The sequence below is a fragment of the Sturnus vulgaris genome, chromosome 6, assembly GCF_052056855.1.
Source record: "Sturnus vulgaris isolate bStuVul1 chromosome 6, bStuVul1.hap1, whole genome shotgun sequence".
Lineage (NCBI taxonomy): Eukaryota > Metazoa > Chordata > Aves > Passeriformes > Sturnidae > Sturnus > Sturnus vulgaris.
This window is the reverse complement of record NC_142248.1, coordinates 7,331,892-7,351,090: the sequence shown is the minus strand read 5'-3', so window position 1 is coordinate 7,351,090 and position 19,199 is coordinate 7,331,892. Positions and strand designations below refer to the sequence as shown.

Below are 19,199 nucleotides of genomic sequence, written 5' to 3'. Positions count from 1 at the left end.
TAATGAACTACAGAACACTCAAACCAACCAGCCCAGCTGTCTTTGCACACCCTCATAAGGAGGCACTGACAACTGTTTTGGGGAAGGCATGGTTCCACCTTACATACTTCAGTGAAAATGAACAAATTTTTTTTGTGTATATGCGTGGTTTTTGTTGTTGTTGTTTAGGACACAATAGACTTGGAAGGACAAGAAATTCAGTCAAGTAAGAGTTCATACAACCAAACAAACCTTTAGAGTAAGAGCAAAGCAAACATTCACCTGTCATTTTCAAGACAGGATTGAGAGACTACTAAAGGTATTACAGAAGATGCTCTTGTAAGCAGCAAATAGCTTTTTATTTGGCTGCACTGGAATCTCAGCTTTCCTTGGGTTTGGATGGCTGCTCTTCCTGTTTTCTTGAGCACGTGGACCACTGCTCTCATCTTAGCCTGTTAGCACACATGTTGCACCCAGATGCCAGACAGAGTAATGCATGAACTAGTTCTAAAGCCATCCATGAATCAGCTTGCCCTGCTGCTGCTTGAGGTGCACTTGCACTCAAATTTGCAACCACATGAACAACTGGTAGGTACTGCCTCCCCTCTCTACTGCACTAAGCCAGAGTGAAGCACACTGCAGCAAATTCAGATATTACATTCATTGAGCAGTGGATGTCCTAGTCCCAAATAAGCTACCCAGTACTGCTCTTCGACTCTGCTCTCCAGATAATCTTTTATGAACTTTGAAACATACGACAACACATTAAAACTAAAACAACTTTTTGCCAACTCGGATTCCTTGCCAGTGGCTCTTTGCTCCTGACAACACTTTCCCAATCCTGCTTTGGATCATCTGCCTGGAAGGTTTCTGTGCTTCTTTTAGTTTAATTACTCTGACCTAACTTCTTCAGAGTTTACAGCAGTCCACAAAAAGGCACTCCCCACTAGCTTACTCAGTTTTAATCACTTCCATCCAAGGCATCTCTAGAAAGACCCAACCTCAGCTCTTGTATGTCTGGTCTCTGAGACATGGTAGCAGTTGATCCCCACAATTAAAGCCATTAATGACTGTATTCTGCATTGCATTTATTCTGACAATTGTCTGTCCTCTCTTTATGCCGAGTTTCTCTCTTTTCTTGAAGTACACTAATATTTCTGTAGAGTGCCTAGCTTCCCTACTGGCAGACAAGCACTGTCTAAAATCAGTTATGTATTAGCCTGAACTTTATACTGAGTTGTGAAATGGCTTATAAACATGTGCACTGAGCAGATATAATCTCATTAAAGAGAGACGATTACTCAGTCCCTGGCTTTGCAAGAGCACACATTTGAAGTCAGACTCAGACTAAAAGAAGGACATGAACTGATCCAGAGAATGATGTCTTTGAGCTGAAAACCAGCTACTAGAGCAATAGATACAGCTTGCTAGCTTTTTTTCTTGATGGCTCAGACTTTGAAATATTATATGCACTGCTAGTAATTTGTTTTGTCATTTAGAAATGCTCACTTGAAACTTGAACAACAGCGCCTACTTAGCAAGTACTCCTGTTTACTAGAGGAGATCTTGCTGATATATGGAAAATTGTTCAGTCTGGGTTAATTTTGCCACTGCTGCCAGGTTGTTGTACCACTAGGAAATCAAGTCTGAGCCAGGGTATACCTGTGTTACAGAAAAGTCAATCTCACTTGAATGCTTGAATGTAGTCTCAAATGCTTGCACCCTTGCTGTGCTGTAAGGAGAAACAGCTAAGAAAGATTTTAGGTAAATAATGTATAATAATCTCACCTTTCTTCCCTCAAACACACTCCAGCAACTCTATTTTGTATTTAGGTCAGGATTTGTGACTCCTCCTGTCAGCTCCTCATCCACAGTGTGCTTTGGTAACAAGGAAAACAAAGCTCACAGGAGCAAACTCAAAGCTACAAGGAAGTCAGCTCTCACTGGGGCTCATCTGCATTTCCACAGATAGCGGCTCATTTAGCAGTGGGAATGTCTGCATCTTTCTATCAATTAAGTTTTGCCTATATCTTAATTAGATAGGCTTCACTCAGATAAACTGAAGTAATCCAAGAGAAGACCACGCCTGTACCTCTCTAAAAAGCTGGTAATCTTTTAAGATATGTTTCAGACGTTAAGAATGCAAATATTTCCAAAATTAAATAATATAGATGCTAATTAATATCACCACTCTTTGCCACCAGCAGCCCCTTCCCGTCAGAGATGCTGTGCTGGAAGCATTGCAATGAGCAGTGCAAGGTCCAACAATGGCTGACCACCAGCAACATCCCTCAGGGATCAATACCCATGGTTACTAACACAGCTCTTTACTACTGACAGCAATGGAAAAGAACCACAGGCTTGGTGTCCTCTGCAAACGTGGGGCAGAGTGGCCATTGCAGGCTGCAGCAAGACAAGGTGGTGGAGAATGGGCTGACAGGGAGTCAACTTGTCATGAAGTCAACAATGGCAACCACAAGCCCATGGGATGCAATAGCCCCATGCAGCAGCAAAGGCTGGGGCTGAATGAAAAACAACGTTCCAGAAATGGCATTTGGGCTCTGGAGGGGAGAAAGCTGGTGCTGAGGCAGCCAAGTGCACCCCGGGCTGCAGCAGCAAGGCTGGAGCCAGCTGGGCAAGGGGTGTGATCGTGTCCCTCCACCAGGCACCCATGAGAAGGTGCCTGCTTCAGCTCCCTGCCCTCTCTCTGAGGGCCAGCAAAGCCCATCTGAGGTGGTGAGGGCCTGGAGCACACAACGTGCCAGAGGTTCTCACTGCTGATGAATCACAAGAGTATCTCAAGTTGGAATGGACCTATGAGCGCTCATGATATGCAACAACTTAATGAAAAATATTCTGAAAAATTAGAGCAAAGGAATGCAGTGAAGTTTGAGCCTTTTGTCCTGTCAGTAAGTTCTTGGTATTAGGAGGAGAGCTAAAATATTTTGCAATATTGATAAATCACCTATGAATCCTCCAAGTGCTGCCGAGACTCTGCTTGAACTCTGACACATTTGCTGCAATGATCACATCACCAGGGAGTGTGTTCCAGTGACCAACCAATCTGTCTGGGAAGAACCTTTTCCTAATGTCCAGTCTGAACCTTGCCTGGCAGAGCCTCACTCCATCTCCTCGTATCCTCTCACCAGTCACCAGAGAGAAAACATCAGCACGTGCCCCTCCATGGCCTTGCCTGGGGAAGGTGTAAGCTTGGATGAGGTCTCCTGAGAACTGAGCTGAACGAGCTGAGTGAGCTCAGCTGCTTCTCATAAGCCTTGAGAGCTTCCATCCTCCTGGTGGCTCTCCTCTGAGAGGGCACACAGCCTACGAGTTTAATGTCCTTATCCTGAGGCACCCAAAACTGCACACAGCACTCAAGGTGTGACTGCAACAGTGCAGTGTAGAGTGGGACAACAATTCCTGCCTGTTGCTGGACTGGTGGAGACTGTTACTTTTGCTGTTAACTATTGAACCACTACTACATTTTGGCACTTAAAACAACATTGAAGTTCATTAAAAAATTTGTCCAGTGATTCCTCAAAACACAAGTAAGTGGAAAAAATGAAAATCAAAGGTGCCACGCACAGTTGGCAACAGCAATAACCACAAATTTAAAAATCATTTTCATGAGAGCCAGGGACATGACAGTGACAGATGCCAAAATGCATCTAATTACAAAAAGCTCACTGGACAATTTGCAGCACTACGTTCCAAGTACCAAAGAATCTGGCCCTCATATTCCAAGTAATAACATATTTACAATTGGAATTTCCTTGCTGGAAGTGGGTGAATTAATTTTGACCATGCAAATAAGAGAAGTTATTCTACAGATACTGTTTCTCACCTCGTCTACAGGCTTTGAGAACTTGACAGAGGGAACACAGGAATGTCCCTGCTTACAAAGCATTTGGAACTGTAATAGAAAAGACTAATGCATAGCAATGGTACAGCAGAAGCTTCTACCTGTACCATCAGTTAGATGGCATCATGAAATGCCATTCCTTAAAATCGGTAATGAATTTAGCTAATAAGATTTTCAAGCCATTTTATCCAATTGGTTCTTTCCAAGTCACAACTGCTTTTCATGCAATAATCAAAATCAACACCTGACCCAAGTTTTATAAGATACACTCAGTATACACACACAGATGTTTCCAGACCATTATCATATACATGCACCACCATGTTAAGTAGGGAAAGGAGATGAGATAGCACTGGAAGCGCTGTAATTAATTAATTTATTATTAATGAAGGTGTTAGAGTGCTTGGATCCACCCAGACAGCCGAAGTGCCCAAGAACTATAAAGTCAGCAGGAGTTTCCTGCAGAGAAAAGTCTGCTGCACCTGTCTGAGGACCTCAATGCATTTTGACAGGAAAACCCGACTAAAAATCCTCACAAATGGAAGGTGATAAGGAACACTGATGTACAGGGGGAAGGCCACATTGCTTGCTACAGCGATCAGTTCTTACACTCCACAAGGAAACCGACAGATCTGACACAAAAGTAAATTTCTCGTGCTGCTCCCTTTACAACAAAGAGGAAGGCAAGCAGGAAGGCTCTTAGGCTAAGAAAAAGCCTAAACATGAGATACACAGCGACTCTTTCAAGCCGCTTAGTGAACGTGAGGCACAGCTCGCTACCAAAATAAGACATTTTGACTAAACCCACAGGGCGTGCGTGTGCTCCTGCACCGAGCACACACGCCACCGTTTCTCTTTCCTACTTCCAGCAGGAAGGAAAAGCGGCCGGGTCGGGTGCGGCTGGATGTGAAAAAGGGCAAACTCACTGACATCTCCTCCCCCGGGGGTGCCGGGGCCGGCCCCGCTCGGGTCCCGGTTGCGGGCCGGGGCCGCGGTACCGCTGCCTTCGCCACCAAAGCGGGACCCGGACTCGTGCCGGAGGTTCCCGGGAGCGGCCCCTAGGCAGGAACCGCCGCTGCTCCGAACAGAGTTCCAGCCGAAATCCACCCTCGGCTCGCCCAGACCCACCGAACCCCCCCTCCCCGTTGCCTCGCCCCGGGGCTCCGGCGGATTCAAGCCACGTTACACAAGTGACGCCAGCTCGCCGCGGGAGACCCCCGTGCCGGGGCCGCGGGAGCGAGCGGCTCCGCCGCCCGGCTGCTGCGGCGGCTGCGGGCACAGGCGGGGCTTCGCAGCGGGCCGAGGTTCCCCCTGCCCCGCGCCGCACAGCTCGGGGCACACCGCGGCTGTGGGCGAGCGGCGGCGCGGACACGGGCTCTCCGCGCCTCCGCAGCCGGGTGGGCAGCGCCCCGCGTCCCTCGGGCCGCTCACCTGCTGCTGGATCTTCCCGTCCTCGGTGACCACCCAGTGGGTGGTGGCAGCGGCGGGCCGCGTCCCTGAGGCCAGCAGCGAGCACAGACCCAGGGCCCAGCCGGAGAAAACCCATACCCGCCCCAGTCCGCCCCGCCCGGACGCTCCAGCCGCCGCCATCTTCCCCAATCCCGGCCTGCTCGCACTCCCCGGAAGCGGAACGGCCGCCGCCGCCATTTTGGGAGCGGGCGGTGCGGCCGCGCCGGGGGGCGGGGCGGGGCAGGGGCGGGCCCGGGCCGGTGCCCGAGGCGGTGCCGGGACTCCCAGGCCGGAGCGCTCTCTGTGCCGGGGTAGCCCCGGGGCAGCCCCGGGCCGAGGGGCGGCACAGCAGCAGGGGCGCGGCCTTGCAGCACCGTTACAGCACCGCGCACCGACTGCCCCGCGCGGGGAGCCCGGCCCGGCCAACGGCGCCTTCCCGCATCCCTGGCAGCCGCCGGTGACGGCGAGCACAAGGCCGGCGTTGAATGCCAACAAGCGCCGTGGGGCGGCACGCTGAACGCTTCAATTTATAGGACGTGATTTTTGTCCGGGGCACGCTGGAACATTTGCCACGACGGCTCGAGGGAACGAGTTTGTGCTCAGCGTAAGCCAAGCCGTACCTGCAGCCGTGCACACTCCGTTAATGCCAGCCCCCCCAGGAGCTGGCTCAAGAGAGCTCTGAAGGACACACCGCGCCTTTTCCCTTCTAATGCTTCTCTTGTTGTTGCACAGCAAAACCCCAACTTTTCCTTTCCTGTTCTAGTTGACAGTAAATACTAACTCAGCAGCGAGAGCCTGTTTCCCCAGTACCGAGAGAAATCTAAAAGGTGCCACGTTCAAATTTTGTTCTGTTCGATCTTTCTGCAGTCCTGCTTCTTGGGAACATCAGAATTCCAGCGCCTATTAAAGAGCAAGATTTGGCCGCAACTCAAACTCATTTAGTAGAAACAAGTTTACAAATGGTGTGCCAGTGGTTCAAGCGATTTGGTTTCTACCAGCGAGAGAAAATATCGCATAAGTATGATAGTTCCTTACTGCTGCCAGTTTTCAAATCAGGCGTATTACAGATTCCACAAAAAACCCTAGGCTTCCCTTCCAAGTGGCTCTTGCTCTGTTGTGTCAGGAAAACCCACAAACGCCGGAGGCTTATGTCCGAAAAGGAGACAGAGGAGTCCTACAAGGTCCTGCAGCTTCACTGGAATCAAGGCAGAGTCCAGCGGGGCACACGCCCAAGGGCTTTTCTCTCTCGGGGTTTCGGGGGGCGCAGCCTCCTTTTATCCTGAACTCCCGGCCGCGTGTTGCTCTCTTCCTTTCCCCACTGCCTGAGGCACAGGGAAGGTCCAGCCTTCCCGAACCCCTACCACAAATTCCCCCCTTGAACCCGCTGTGTTACCCCAAAGCTCAGAAACTCAGGCTGGGCAGAGCCGTGTCTGTTTCGGGAGCTGTCTGGGCTCTGACAGGAACCTGCTGCCCAAAGTCAGGAGAGACATTGGGACCCATTCAAAGGCATTAACACCCACACCCTCACCCATCAAGCTGTAACGACATTAGTTTACCTCTCATAAAGTACTAACAAACTGTATCACACTGTCAACATCGAGGAGTTTGAGTACAATGACTGACTCTTTATCAGCGAAATTTCCAAATAAGATGTGTAACATGCAGCTTTTGCTGAATACTTAAATTCCTCATCAACATTCTGCATAGGAAAGTTAAATTAAAACTTGAAACAGTTAATGCAGTCTTATTATTCCTTAGTGGCAAACAGCTTTCTGCATCTAGAGCAATCTAAGGAGTAATTCAACTACACAATAAGGTACCACATAACCTCTTTTACTAAGGTGACATAATGCCGCAGAGTAACTGTGAAGCAATGAGCCAAACAAAATTACAAAATGAATTTATTCCAAAGCTGTAAGGGAACATTTACAATTCAACAAGATGGCAAACAGGTGTTTCCACAAGAACTCGCTGTGTTAAAATTAGATAGGAAACTGGGAAAAAAGAATCTAACTATCTCTGAGGCCACAAGAACTTTGCACATCACCTCTGAAATACAGGAGTCACACAAAGAAAACTCACTCAAAATTCAGTGAGAAAAGAAGCTGCTAGTACCTAGTTACTAGTCCAAATACAAGCTATGTTTAGGCTTTGGGATTACATTATTAAACCCCTCAAAATACCAATTATAGCCGCAAGTGCAAAATGTCTTTTTTTCCTTTTTTTTCCTACCAACAGAAGCCTATTACATATCTAGTGCCTATTTTCAGAGTGACATTTTGACCTCTCAAATTTCTCCTTCAAAGCTTTTAGTCAAGTTTCATGGTTTTAATGCCAAATCAGAGTTTAGCAGCTGGCATGTACTGAGAAATACAAAGTCAGCTCCTATGTCCTGGAATGTCCAAAGTTTCCTACCTGTTGCTCCAGAGTTAAGCAAAAACAGACTTTGAATTTAGCATCATCAACAATATCTATAACTTTAACATAATTTTGGTATTCTGGCCTTCTGATTGTAGTGATAAATATCAAAGAGTGTTAATGAAAACACCTGAATCAGATTCACAAGCAAATACAAATGGAACTAGGATGGGGAGACATCACCTGCTGTGGATATCGCTGAGCAAAAAAAAAGGAGGATAAGAAGTATTATTCACTCTTCTAAAGCCTAAGATATTTTACATTAACATGCTCTGGAACACTTAATTAAAATTCTTTGCCTGTTGTGTCTTCTTTTTACTATATACGAATTCCTTTACAATGTTGAATGACCTGAGAAGTTAAAATTTTGAGTGGCAAAAATAAAAAAAAAACAAACATTGTGCTCTTATGTTGTATTTTCTGGGTGCATAGCAGTAAATAAAAATCTCAAGTTGCTATGGAAAAAAATAGCATCGAATTGTTAACTTTTCCACCTGAATCAAACTACGTAGCTGGAATTTTTCAATGTTACCCAAAATACAATTTTATTTATATATTTTTAAATGCAACTATTGGTTAAAAAAAAAGAACCAAAACACACACACACAAAAATCACAAAACAAGAAAAACCAACCAACCAACCCACCCTCAAGTGCCAACTTATCCAGAAATCTGCATAAAACAGAAAAGAGCCAGAAACTTCTATGGTCCAGCTCCAGCCTATGAAGCTTAATCACTGCATCAGTCTTTACCCATCCCTGAAATAATTCGTCATTTATTGTTTTGTTTTTTTATGCTATTCATTTACTGCGATTTTCACGGCATAACTATATGCACATATTCATATTAAACATGAAAAATTAATTTTCAAAACATCACGTTTGTATTACAATGCACGGAGAAGAGTAAGATGTGCAAACTAAAAAATGCCACGTTCTCCACATCTCTAAGTAAGAAGATTGCTTCATGCTACAAGCAGAACAGATTTCCAGCCATGTTGCAAACTTTAGAAAACCAGCATGTATTTAATTCAATTCAATTAAAGAAAATAAATCAAAGCAAATTTAACAATGATACTCTTCTCCACATATTGCAAAATATGGTTACAGATGAGGAAAGGATTACTTCAGCTGCTAAGCTTATCTAACACATATTTCTGTTGTCATGCCTTTCCTGTCCATTACTTAATACATAAACTCAATTATATAGTTTCAGTTATGGAGTATCTGACTTTTAGGTTAATATACAAACGGTCAAGATGCAGCTTTTGATGAAACATCTATGCTCTTTTCCAATTTTGAATCCTGAAGACACTTCAAAAGTAAGAACCCAGAACTGCTGACTGTAAGCATCCAAAAATACAGTTGTAGTTTCACTATGGACAAGTTGTAGTCCGTTAGAAAAGTAGATCATACATACAAAGGTATAAAGAACATTTAAGTCAGTCTCAATGGAAGGCAGTCCTTGAAGAAAACAATGCTCCAAGCAAACTTGCTGAGTAGCACTTTCACTTTAGCCCTTCAGGGGCATGGAAGATTTAGCAATCTTCTCAGTAGATTCTTCCTCGGCTGCGATTGCCACGTCCGCCCCAGCCTCTTCCTCGTCCACCCCGGAAACCACCTCTTTGCTCTGAAATAAGAGTTAAAACTTTTCAGGAAAGTTTCATGCTGTATACAGATCCAAACTGAACAGCAGGATCTGGAGTACTGAAGGGTAACTTCAGTCTCTCAGGCTATGCCTGCTTATGGACCTTGAGATTGCTGAGTTATTTTCTGATAGAAAATGGACCCCACTGATTTTAAAAGGAGGTCAGGAGAACAAGCCCATCTAAATTAAGTGCAGTACTAATACTGTGATACATAACTGTCCCTGTAATTTAGGACTATATTTGGGCCAATCCATCACCACAGAATTGAAAACTGGCTGCCTAGCTCTTCCTCTTGTTCAGTAACACAATCTTAAGGTGTCAGTCTGACTTGCTACTAGTGATTTTATAAAAGGACGGAAAACCAGAACTTTGTCTTTCTATCTGTCCTTTCCTATCCTTAACATTACGTTATCACCTGCATATTATTCTTTTTTCTGGGGCTGACATCAAAATTCAATTACAAATCCTAGCTAGAGATGGATACTACACAAACTATTTGTATACTGCAGAAAGTGTTTCTCTTTGTTAAGAACAAATTCGACCACAGCAAAAAAAATCCCCAACAACAAACCCTAATAGTTTATACAGTTTCTTTGGATTTGTTTGAAAATGTACCAAACTCTCATTTGCCTTTCATGACTTCTTTTCATGTACAGAATTAAAATACAGTTTATATTAATCTACAGAGAGAACTGCATGCTGGTTTTAAAGGCTACAGAAATCAGAAGCTGACTGATGAGACTGAAGCATCTCACTAACAAGAAACGGTAGCAAGCAATAAAACATTCCTGGTTGAAAGCTTCCCAATCTTTAGACCTGCAGGATTACAATCTTAAAAGACACAGGTGCATCACCTGAAGTCTAGAATAAGAAATTTGCAGATTGTATTTTCTCTTTGCTTTATATATCTGCCAATGCTTTGTCTTAGTTTTTCAGCCCGTGGGTGTGGGTGACAATTTGTCATAGCACACTCTTTACTTGCCAGAGGTAAGTGCCTACAGGCACACAGGAACGAGCTGCTGCCATTGCCAGGCCTACTCATCCAGTCTTGTGCTTCACCCAAAAATATGACTCACAGAAGGGCAGACTCAGTGTGACTGGAAGCATGAGGACATAACTGTGTGCATGCACAGTGAACCTGGCAATTCCCAGAACTTCTGGATCAGGTCTGCAACATCAGCAGTGGCTGTAATAGGAATGCAGCACAGGTCCAGTGGTATGACAGGAGGTGACCCAGCTCTGCCACTTGCTGCCACCGGCCTGTTCAATGGGAAATTGGTGCACTGTGCATTGTAACAGAGAACACAACAGTTCAACTACTAACTCTTGATATTACAACACTACTGAAACTAACTTGCAAATGACATGTCATAGGCTGGTAACATTCAAACACTGCAACATATCAACAGCTAGGAAGAGACCACCACAAACAAAAATTCATGACAGTACAGTTTGATCTTCCACAAATGTGGTATCTATTCACCCCCCCCAAGACACAACTGTCACTAGATAAAATTTCTCCAAGCTGCCTAACTTACCGTAAGAAAAACTACCCAGGTTACTGCTGTATTTTCCACTGGGAGGATTATATATTTGCCTAGCATCCCTTTTTGGTCCTGCTGAAGCTTTCTTTGGGGGTGAACTTGAGGTTGTATCTTCACTTGCTCTTTTTTGACTGACAGAAGAAAACAAAAACATATCATTACACCCCTGCGGTGACAAGTACAGCAATAGTAGTTCAGCCACAAAAATTAATCACTGGAAGCCAGCAGCAGCCAGTGACTATGCCCTGAATAACAGTATCACAAAAGATCCTCCAGCTGATTCAGTCTTTAGTATCCCTAAAGCAAGACTAAGAGCATCTCTCCACAGCCATAGGATGGGTGTTATTTTTGATGTGAAACTTTCAGCTCACATGCTGTCTGTATTGTACAGACACGGCTTGGGAGGTTAGTTTTTACTCTTTACAAAATAAATCCCACTGTTTGCTTTTATTATATGAAGAACTCTTACCTTGCATCTGCCTTCTGTACTGGTTTCCAGGACAATGTAACTGTACTTTTGTAAGAAGGAGGAATGTGGAAGAGATCCTATGGAGGCAGAATTGGACAGTTTATTCTACAGTTAAATTCATGTTGATTGCACTTCAAAATTTTAGCTACTTACTGAGACTCTAGAATAACCACTACTTTCCAGTAATTCTAAATCCTTTAGTCCCATGGCAGAAAGAGAAGGCAGTAGCTTACTGCCTTATCTGGCTGCCTTTATTAGGAAATTCAAGTAGTATTTCTCTTAGCAGAACAGCATCTTACACCGACCAAATACAGAATCATAGACTAGTTTGGGTTGGAAGGGATGCTTAAATACAATCTCCTTCAATGAACCTGCAATGAGCAGGAACATCTTCCACTAGATCAGGTTGCTCAGACCCCCATCTAATCCAGCCTTGAATGTTTCAAGGAATGGGGCATCTACAGAGAAAGCACAGGCTTTCTCTCCTTGCCTGTGCACATCAAGCATCTTACAATGAACTACAATGGCTCCTGCTGGAAGACATATCCCCATGATAGTACAAGATAGGCTTCTCAACATGGTGGGCCAAGTTTTTGGTTTTTTGTGGTGAGTGAGAGTGAAGAGAGACCGAAAGGGGGTTAGAAGACATCAGAATGGTTTCATGGGCTCCAGATGCAAGTCTCTTTCTTACAGCCCATCTCTTCTACCTTCGGTACAGAAATAACAGGTTCTCTACAGAGGAAACAGGTTCTGTACAGAAGCTTGCTTTGCCTCCTCCCTCCTTTACATCTCCTTGCACCTCTTTGAACTATTCTGTATTCCTCCCTGACACTGAAGGAAAGGGAAATGACAAGAAAAATCCAGAGACCCCTAAAGAAGCAAGGTGGCCTTTTCCTGGGGACAACTAGTGCTGCAAGAGTGTGTCCACACCCTATCTCAAGAGCAGTAGCAGCAAAAGTGAAGCTGCTTGCAGGATCAGCAAGATCCACCTCTCTTCAGAAAAAGTAAAGCAGCACCAACTCTGAGCTAGCTACCACCAACTAATACAATACACAATAACACAATACAACTTGGTTTAAATCTATTCCTTTCTTCTGCAGAGGTTACTCTGCTGTGAGAATTTAGTCCTTCATAAAGTGAGGACTTACCTTGATTAAAACATTAATGTTATTGGTTATTTTCAAGGCAACCACTTTAATCTTGTTCTGTAAAAAAAAAAATAGACATCACTGAGCATCTAGTAGCTTTATGCCAATGCCATTTCATAAAGTCATAACATTAAACTGACTGCTCTTCCTAGTGAATTGCTATAGTAACAGTGATAGTGAAAGGTGTGTACACTTCCAAGTTTTTATCACAGCTGCTTTTAAGGTTCTTGTAGTTTCACACTAACTAGTTGCTTTTAATGTTCCAGTGTAGTTCTCACTGGGATTTTTTTTGCTCAACATATGAAAATTTCCTCTTCAAAACAAAGCACAGAGCACAATTAAACCAAATACATGTGGCTGCAGAGAGCAGCTAACAGTCTAAACTAGATCACCTTCACTTGCAAAATGTAGCACAAGGTAACGTGCACTTGCAGTAATGGTAGCACTGTTACTCCCTAAATCTATTTGCATACTTAAAACTGACTGCAGCCTATTAATATGTGCCAATGGTTCTTTCAGTAGGCTCAGTTAAAAAAATCAGAATTCTTGAACAATTCTTACCTCCTCTGTTTTCAAAGCTTCTCCTGTTTTTCCTTGAAGAGCCAGACGAAGCTGTCGAATATACACCTGCAACCCTCGAGCAAAATACTGTAGCCTAAAACAGTTAAAAGCAAACCCTTAGTAAAATTTACATAGTCCTGTAGAAATAAAAGCATAAGCAAAGGGAAGCTGTAATCTTGTTTCTGCCCCTTCAGGAAAAATGCTCAAAATAAGTCTTCCATCAATCTGATTTGTGCTTCTTTAGCATCCAGATAATAATTCACTTTTTCGTAAAGTTGGAGCATTATAAAGGTTACAAGAGACCTACAGGATCAGCTAGTCCAACTGTTACACCTAAACCACACCCCTAAATGCCACATCCAGGTGCCTCCTGAACACTTCCTGAGACAGTGATTCCACTACCTCCCTGGGCAACCTATTGGCAGTGCCCAACCACTCTTTCAGTAAAACTTTTTTCTCTAGTATCTAATCTGACCCTTTCCTGGTGCAACATAAGGCCATTTCCTTGTCCTTTCAGTTGAGACATGGCAGAAGAGACTGACCCCCACCTCACTACAGCCTCCAGTCAGGCAGTTGTAGAGGGCAATGAGGTCCCCCCAACTTCCTTTTCTCCAGACTAAACAGCCTCTACTCCCTCAGCCACTCCTCATCAGACTTGTGCTCCAAACCCTTCCTCAGCTCTACTGCCCTTCTCTGGACACACTCCAGCCCCTCAGTGTCATTTTGAAGGGATGGTCCCAAAACTGGACATAATATTCGAGGTGAGGCCTCACCAGTGCCGAATGCAGGCAGACAATCACTGCCCTGGTCCTGCAGGCCACACTATTCCTGATACAGGTCTGGATGCCACTGGCCTTCTTGGCCACCTGGGTAACCTGCTGGCTCATACCCAGCTGGGTGTCAAACAGCACCCACAAACCCTTTCTGTTGATCAGCTCTCAAGCCACTCTGGCCCAAGGCTGCAGTGCTACACGGGGTTGTTGTGACCCAACTGCAGCACCCCAGCACTCCACCTTATTAAATCTCATGCAGTTGTCCTCAGCCCATTGATTCAGCCTGTCCAAAACCCTATGCACAGCCTCCCTACCTTTCAGCTGAGCAACACTCCCACACAACTTGGTGCTGCCTGCAAACTTACTGAGGACAAAGCCAATCTCCTCATTCAAATCATTGATAAAGATGGTGAACAGGACAGGCCCCAGTACTGAGCCCGGGGGAACTCCACTAACACTTTTTAACAAACACCTTGTAACAGAACATTAACACTTGCCTCTAAATCATTACCTGATTTTGAAGTCTTTCAACTTCTCTGCATTCAGCTTGGCTGTGAGGAAGTCTGGAAGTTTGCGACCCAGCTGATGGAAGCTATACAATAAACACTCCACATAACTGAATTGCAACTTGGGCTCTTCATTGCCAGCATTTTCCCCATTTTCTGCTTCCTCTGGAGGAAGGGGCATATACTCCTGAAGAACAAAAAGGAAAACAAATGCATGAGACACATTTATGCTGACTGGTTGCTCTTTCATAGTGTTTGAATTGGATGGTTTATCTGTGCTGACAATTTGAGAAGTATCCACCATCTCTACACTAATGGATGAACTACTGAATTAAAGTCCTGGTGCAGGTGGTTTGCCTACACTTCTGTGACTCGGCTCAGAGGAAATACTATGATGGCACTACTACCACAGGAAGTAACAATGTACTGCACCAATGTTTCTGAAATAGTGCTGAATCTACTTAGAATTGTACAGCTTTTGATGAGATCAATGTGAGTCTCTGATGACTATGAAATTTAAAAAGAAGAAACACACTTGAGTTTACTGGGTTAAAAACATTATTCAGGTAACAGCTCTCTATCTACAGAGGCTTTAAATTGCAAAATTATGTTCAACTTTCTATCCAGTGGCCATGACTGTCTCTGAAATAGCCACTTCAGAAAAAGGATAAAGAGATTAATACATAAAAATAACTTGTTTTGACAAAAACTTAATTTCTTAGTGTTTTACGTGAATAAAAATTGAATTAGTCTTACCAGTAATTTATCAAACAGCTTCTTCAAATTTGATTCAAGCTTTTCCATATCACCACAAAATGAACTCATTTCAGCAAGAAGCTTCAAAACCTACATATAAGGATAGCAAGGTTTTTGTGTGTTAACTGAAAGTACACAAGCTTAATATTCAACCTAAAATCAATTATCACATCACTATGGCTGGCACAGTAGAGGTTAGCTATTACAACTAAAACCCTCCCAAAGAGCAGGAAGGAATACAAGGAAGAACATGCCTAATTTGTTTTTCCTGTCTGTAAAGAGAAATACAGGTTTGGTGTCTAATCCCAACAAACCTTAGTCAACAAGTAAACAAAACTTCATCTCCCACATCTGCAGCACAGCTCACCTTCAAGTGGGAGCCACAGAGATCTAACTGAAGCTGTAGCACTGATTAATGTAAACAAAATGACAGGCATTAAGCCACTCCCTTAGGAGGCTAAATTAGCACAAACTATGCAACCATCATTTCAGTAAATGCCATATGCTTAGAAAAATTTAGAGTAATATAAAAATGATTACACTAATCTACTTATTCTATCTTGCTTCGAAAGCTTGGGACAGACAACACATGCTTTAAAAGGCAATGCTCAGTCATGCCTCAATAGAGCAAATGTTTTTTCTAGTGCAGCTACTTTTCCTACAAGCCAAGAAATGAAAACTACTTGAGCAAAGAGCTTGTGATTTTTTAAATAACTGTCTTTATCTAGGATGTTTATATTTCACTATTTGGAAGATGTTTTAGCTTTTGCTTACCTCTAACTGGATATCAAGACCCTCCACTAGAGTAGTCAAAGAGCTCAGGTTTGGCAGAACATGCTCACAGAAATAAGTAACAAATTTTGTGGAATGAACATTTTTCTGAAAAAAAAAACCCCACAAACAAACAATCACACATTATTCACGTTACTCTTGAGTCTGAAGGAGCTAAATGTTTTTCTCCCATCACCCCTCCACCCTTATAAATGCCTGCCTCACAGTTGTACCTTAAAGCTTTATTAAACTTCCCTCTTATTCCTAAGATACAGACCTCCTCGCAGGTAGCCTAAATTCAAAGGATGTCCACAATAGCAGCTGAAAAGATTGCTTGCAACCCAAGAACAGGCCTGCAAGTGCTGCAATTGCCTGGCACTAAACTTGAAATAATCAAATTAATGTAAAATAATGTGAGAATCTTGTAGCAATTCACTGTAACATCTCAAATTTGAGAAAAGAAGAGAAAAACACAAGGTATCTTTGCATTTGGAGGCTTTAAGGATGTTTTCCAACATTTGCATACATTAGAGGTTAAAGGTGGAGAAGTACTGATTTGTGGTCTTTCAAACACTTTCCAGCCATAAACTTTCCTCAGTACTCCTCATGCAAAGCAAACAAATACTTACTGAGAACAATGGCACTGCCTGCCGAGTGCACTGCAGAAGTCTGTCCACACAGTCTGTATCTGATGGATTGAATGTTTGCTCCAGGTCAGCCTGTTCAGCTACCAGCTCCACCAGCTGCTGCCTCCCACTGACTGTCTGTAAGCTTTTTAATCCAGACAATATTTTCATGAACAGAACAAATTCCTCGCCTGTCACATCTTCCAGAACCTTAACAGAAAAACAGAAAACATATTTCTGTGGTGGTAATTTGCAAACCCCCACATCAAACCTACTGGATTTAAAAAGGTAAAGTATGCAAATATTTAGCATTTAAATTTAACATTTAGTTATTTAAAGACACAAGTTTGAAGAACCACATGAAGACATTCAGTATAATTGAAGGCACCTACAAATTAATGCACGTGTCATCAAGTTGTGCATAGGAAACAAGTTTTAATTCTAAACTTAGGAACAAACTCCTATCTAAAAAAAAATCAAATGTTTCAGGCAGAATAAATGTTAAACAAGTATCTACTCATTACTGGTTGCTTAAAAACTTTTTGCATTTTTCTCAGCTAAGGGAATGCATGGAAGTCTCATAAGGTTCCACAAAGACAAATATCAAGTCCTGCACCTGGGATGAACCAACTTTCCTTCATCAGCACATGTTGGGAACTGCTCTGCTGGGAAGACTTGAGGGTTCTGGGGGACAGCAGGCTAAACACAAGTGACAGCACCATTCCTTGGGTGACAAGCAGAGTTCTGGGCTAAGGATAAGAGCACAGACTAAGGGAAACAAAGGGACAGAGGATTGATAAGTCCTGGGCTGGGCCCTCACCTGACCAAATCTGGAATGCTGCACCTAGTGCTGGGCTCTCCTGTATGAGGAAGTGCTTGATAAGCTTTAGGAAGGCAAATCAACAAGGTGATCTGTGTCTAGTGCACATGAGCTGTGAGGAGAACCTAAAGAAAGAGAGCTGTATGTGGGTGTGGCAAACTAATCTTCCAACACTTCAGAGCAACACACCACCCACAGCAGCCAGGTTCTTTGATGAGGTGGATATGGTCAGAATGAAAAAAACGACACTAAACTCAAATTAGAGGCTTCAACTGGATAGAGGGAAAAAAAAATTCTCGAGGACAATTGAACACTGAAGCTGGTTGCCCAGACAGTACAGGAACTCTCCTCTGTTAGAGGTTTTCAAAAGCAACTGGAAAAAGCACCAAGAAGTCTAATCAGAATTCAGCTGAGCATTATTCATTGAGCTGATCAATCTCTCAAAGATCCTTTCCAATATGAACGATTGGGTCCAATTCTAATCAAAGCCACTCTTATAAAATAAGAAGAGCCATGACTTTAACATTACTACAAAAAAATGCTGCAAACTTTGGACTGTATCAGAATAGCTAAGTACAAGATCACGTTTGTACAAGGCTCAAACAAACCTCCAAAGCAACACCAATGATAAGGGATGGTTGAACAATACTTGAGTTTGAATTGAAATCAGACACTCACCTTCTTTGATTCAGTCAATATGAATTCTTCCACCTCCTTTGTCATCACTTCCTCTGGTAAGGTTTTCAGTTTTGTAGAAAGGAACTTAATGGCTCGCTCTCTCACAATATCCTCTCCCTGAAGAATTTGACTGAATAAACCTCCCAAAGTCCCTGAAAGAAGAATAAATCAGGTAACATAAATTATTTTAGAAGTTACAGTAGCCTGGACGACAAAAACCTGGACTTTTTATGCAGCAAGAAGAAGTTCCCTCTTAAGATTCCATGACATATTTTAAAATAACTGCTTTAAACTACTTTAAAAATGACAATTTTTACGTATCTTGACATAAAAATCCACACTCTTATTAGTCTGCATAATTCAGATCCACAATTATTAAGTTCAGTACTGTTTGCAAAACCTAACAATTAGTGTGTGTCTCACTTTTGCACTGTACTAAGAAGACACAAAATTGAGTCCTCTTCTCATCCCACTACAGGCTGGAAGTATTAATAAAAGCCATGTATAGAAAGACAGGTCCTTTACCTTTAGCATCCATCTTAAATATACTGAGCAAGGCATTGTTCACCAAATTGAATTCTGCAGAATCATCTGGAAAGGGAAAAAAATTAATATACATACATACATTTTGAAATGGAAAAGTAAGAGCAAAAAAACAAAGATTGCTAATACTGCACAAGAAGTGTTCTGTCCTCCACATTTAACTGTAAACAACATAACCTGTATTTTTAAAAACTGTTAGACTGAGGAAGTTCAAAGCTATGATAATGGAAGTTGGAAGCAAAAAAAAAAGCTATTTGTCACTTTAGTCCTCCTGCCAAAACTAAACCTTAAAACTTGATAGGACTGAAAACTTGAAGGAAAGTTATTAATCAGTACATTTAGTTATTTTAATAAACAAGCTAACTTTCACTTAATTGATGTAAAATACAGTTATTTATTTTTAGACTCTTAATTAACCTACAGTAATTCTATGAGGCAGGAACTATTTCTCTCTTAAACAAAATGGAGAAATGTGTAAATCTCAAAAAACCGAAACTTATATTCTGAGAAGCTCAAAGTCTTAACTATGCAGTTTTAATTTGAACACCTAATATTTAGCACTTTATAACTTACTGAGGTCAAATTCTGAATTTACCCCCAAAGTATTTCTTTTGCACCAAAAATGCAAAAGTATGGAGCAAAATGCCC

General features: G+C 42.8%; 2 protein-coding genes across 4 annotated transcripts in view; both read right to left on the bottom strand.

The window, feature by feature from the left end:
• Positions 1-5,509, bottom strand: part of TTC17 (tetratricopeptide repeat domain 17) — a 55,424-nt gene extending 49,915 nt beyond the window's left edge. For both annotated transcript variants that reach the window (XM_014873529.2, XM_088166812.1), the window contains exon 1: positions 5,273-5,509. In XM_014873529.2, coding sequence (XP_014729015.1) covers positions 5,273-5,488 — 216 coding nt within the window. In that variant the 5' untranslated portion in view covers positions 5,489-5,509. The remainder of the gene's footprint in view (positions 1-5,272) is intronic.
• A 1,665-nt stretch (positions 5,510-7,174) lies between these two features.
• API5 (apoptosis inhibitor 5) overlaps positions 7,175-19,199 on the bottom strand; it is a 51,378-nt gene continuing 39,353 nt past the window's right edge. For both annotated transcript variants that reach the window (XM_088166811.1, XM_014873531.2), the window contains exons 4-14: positions 18,534-18,599; positions 18,009-18,160; positions 16,514-16,720; positions 15,888-15,992; positions 15,114-15,203; positions 14,363-14,544; positions 13,079-13,172; positions 12,518-12,574; positions 11,370-11,446; positions 10,895-11,031; positions 7,175-9,337 (exon numbers count right to left, since the gene is read on the bottom strand). In XM_088166811.1, coding sequence (XP_088022937.1) covers positions 9,258-9,337; positions 10,895-11,031; positions 11,370-11,446; positions 12,518-12,574; positions 13,079-13,172; positions 14,363-14,544; positions 15,114-15,203; positions 15,888-15,992; positions 16,514-16,720; positions 18,009-18,160; positions 18,534-18,599 — 1,247 coding nt within the window. In that variant the 3' untranslated portion in view covers positions 7,175-9,257. The remainder of the gene's footprint in view (positions 9,338-10,894; positions 11,032-11,369; positions 11,447-12,517; positions 12,575-13,078; positions 13,173-14,362; positions 14,545-15,113; positions 15,204-15,887; positions 15,993-16,513; positions 16,721-18,008; positions 18,161-18,533; positions 18,600-19,199) is intronic.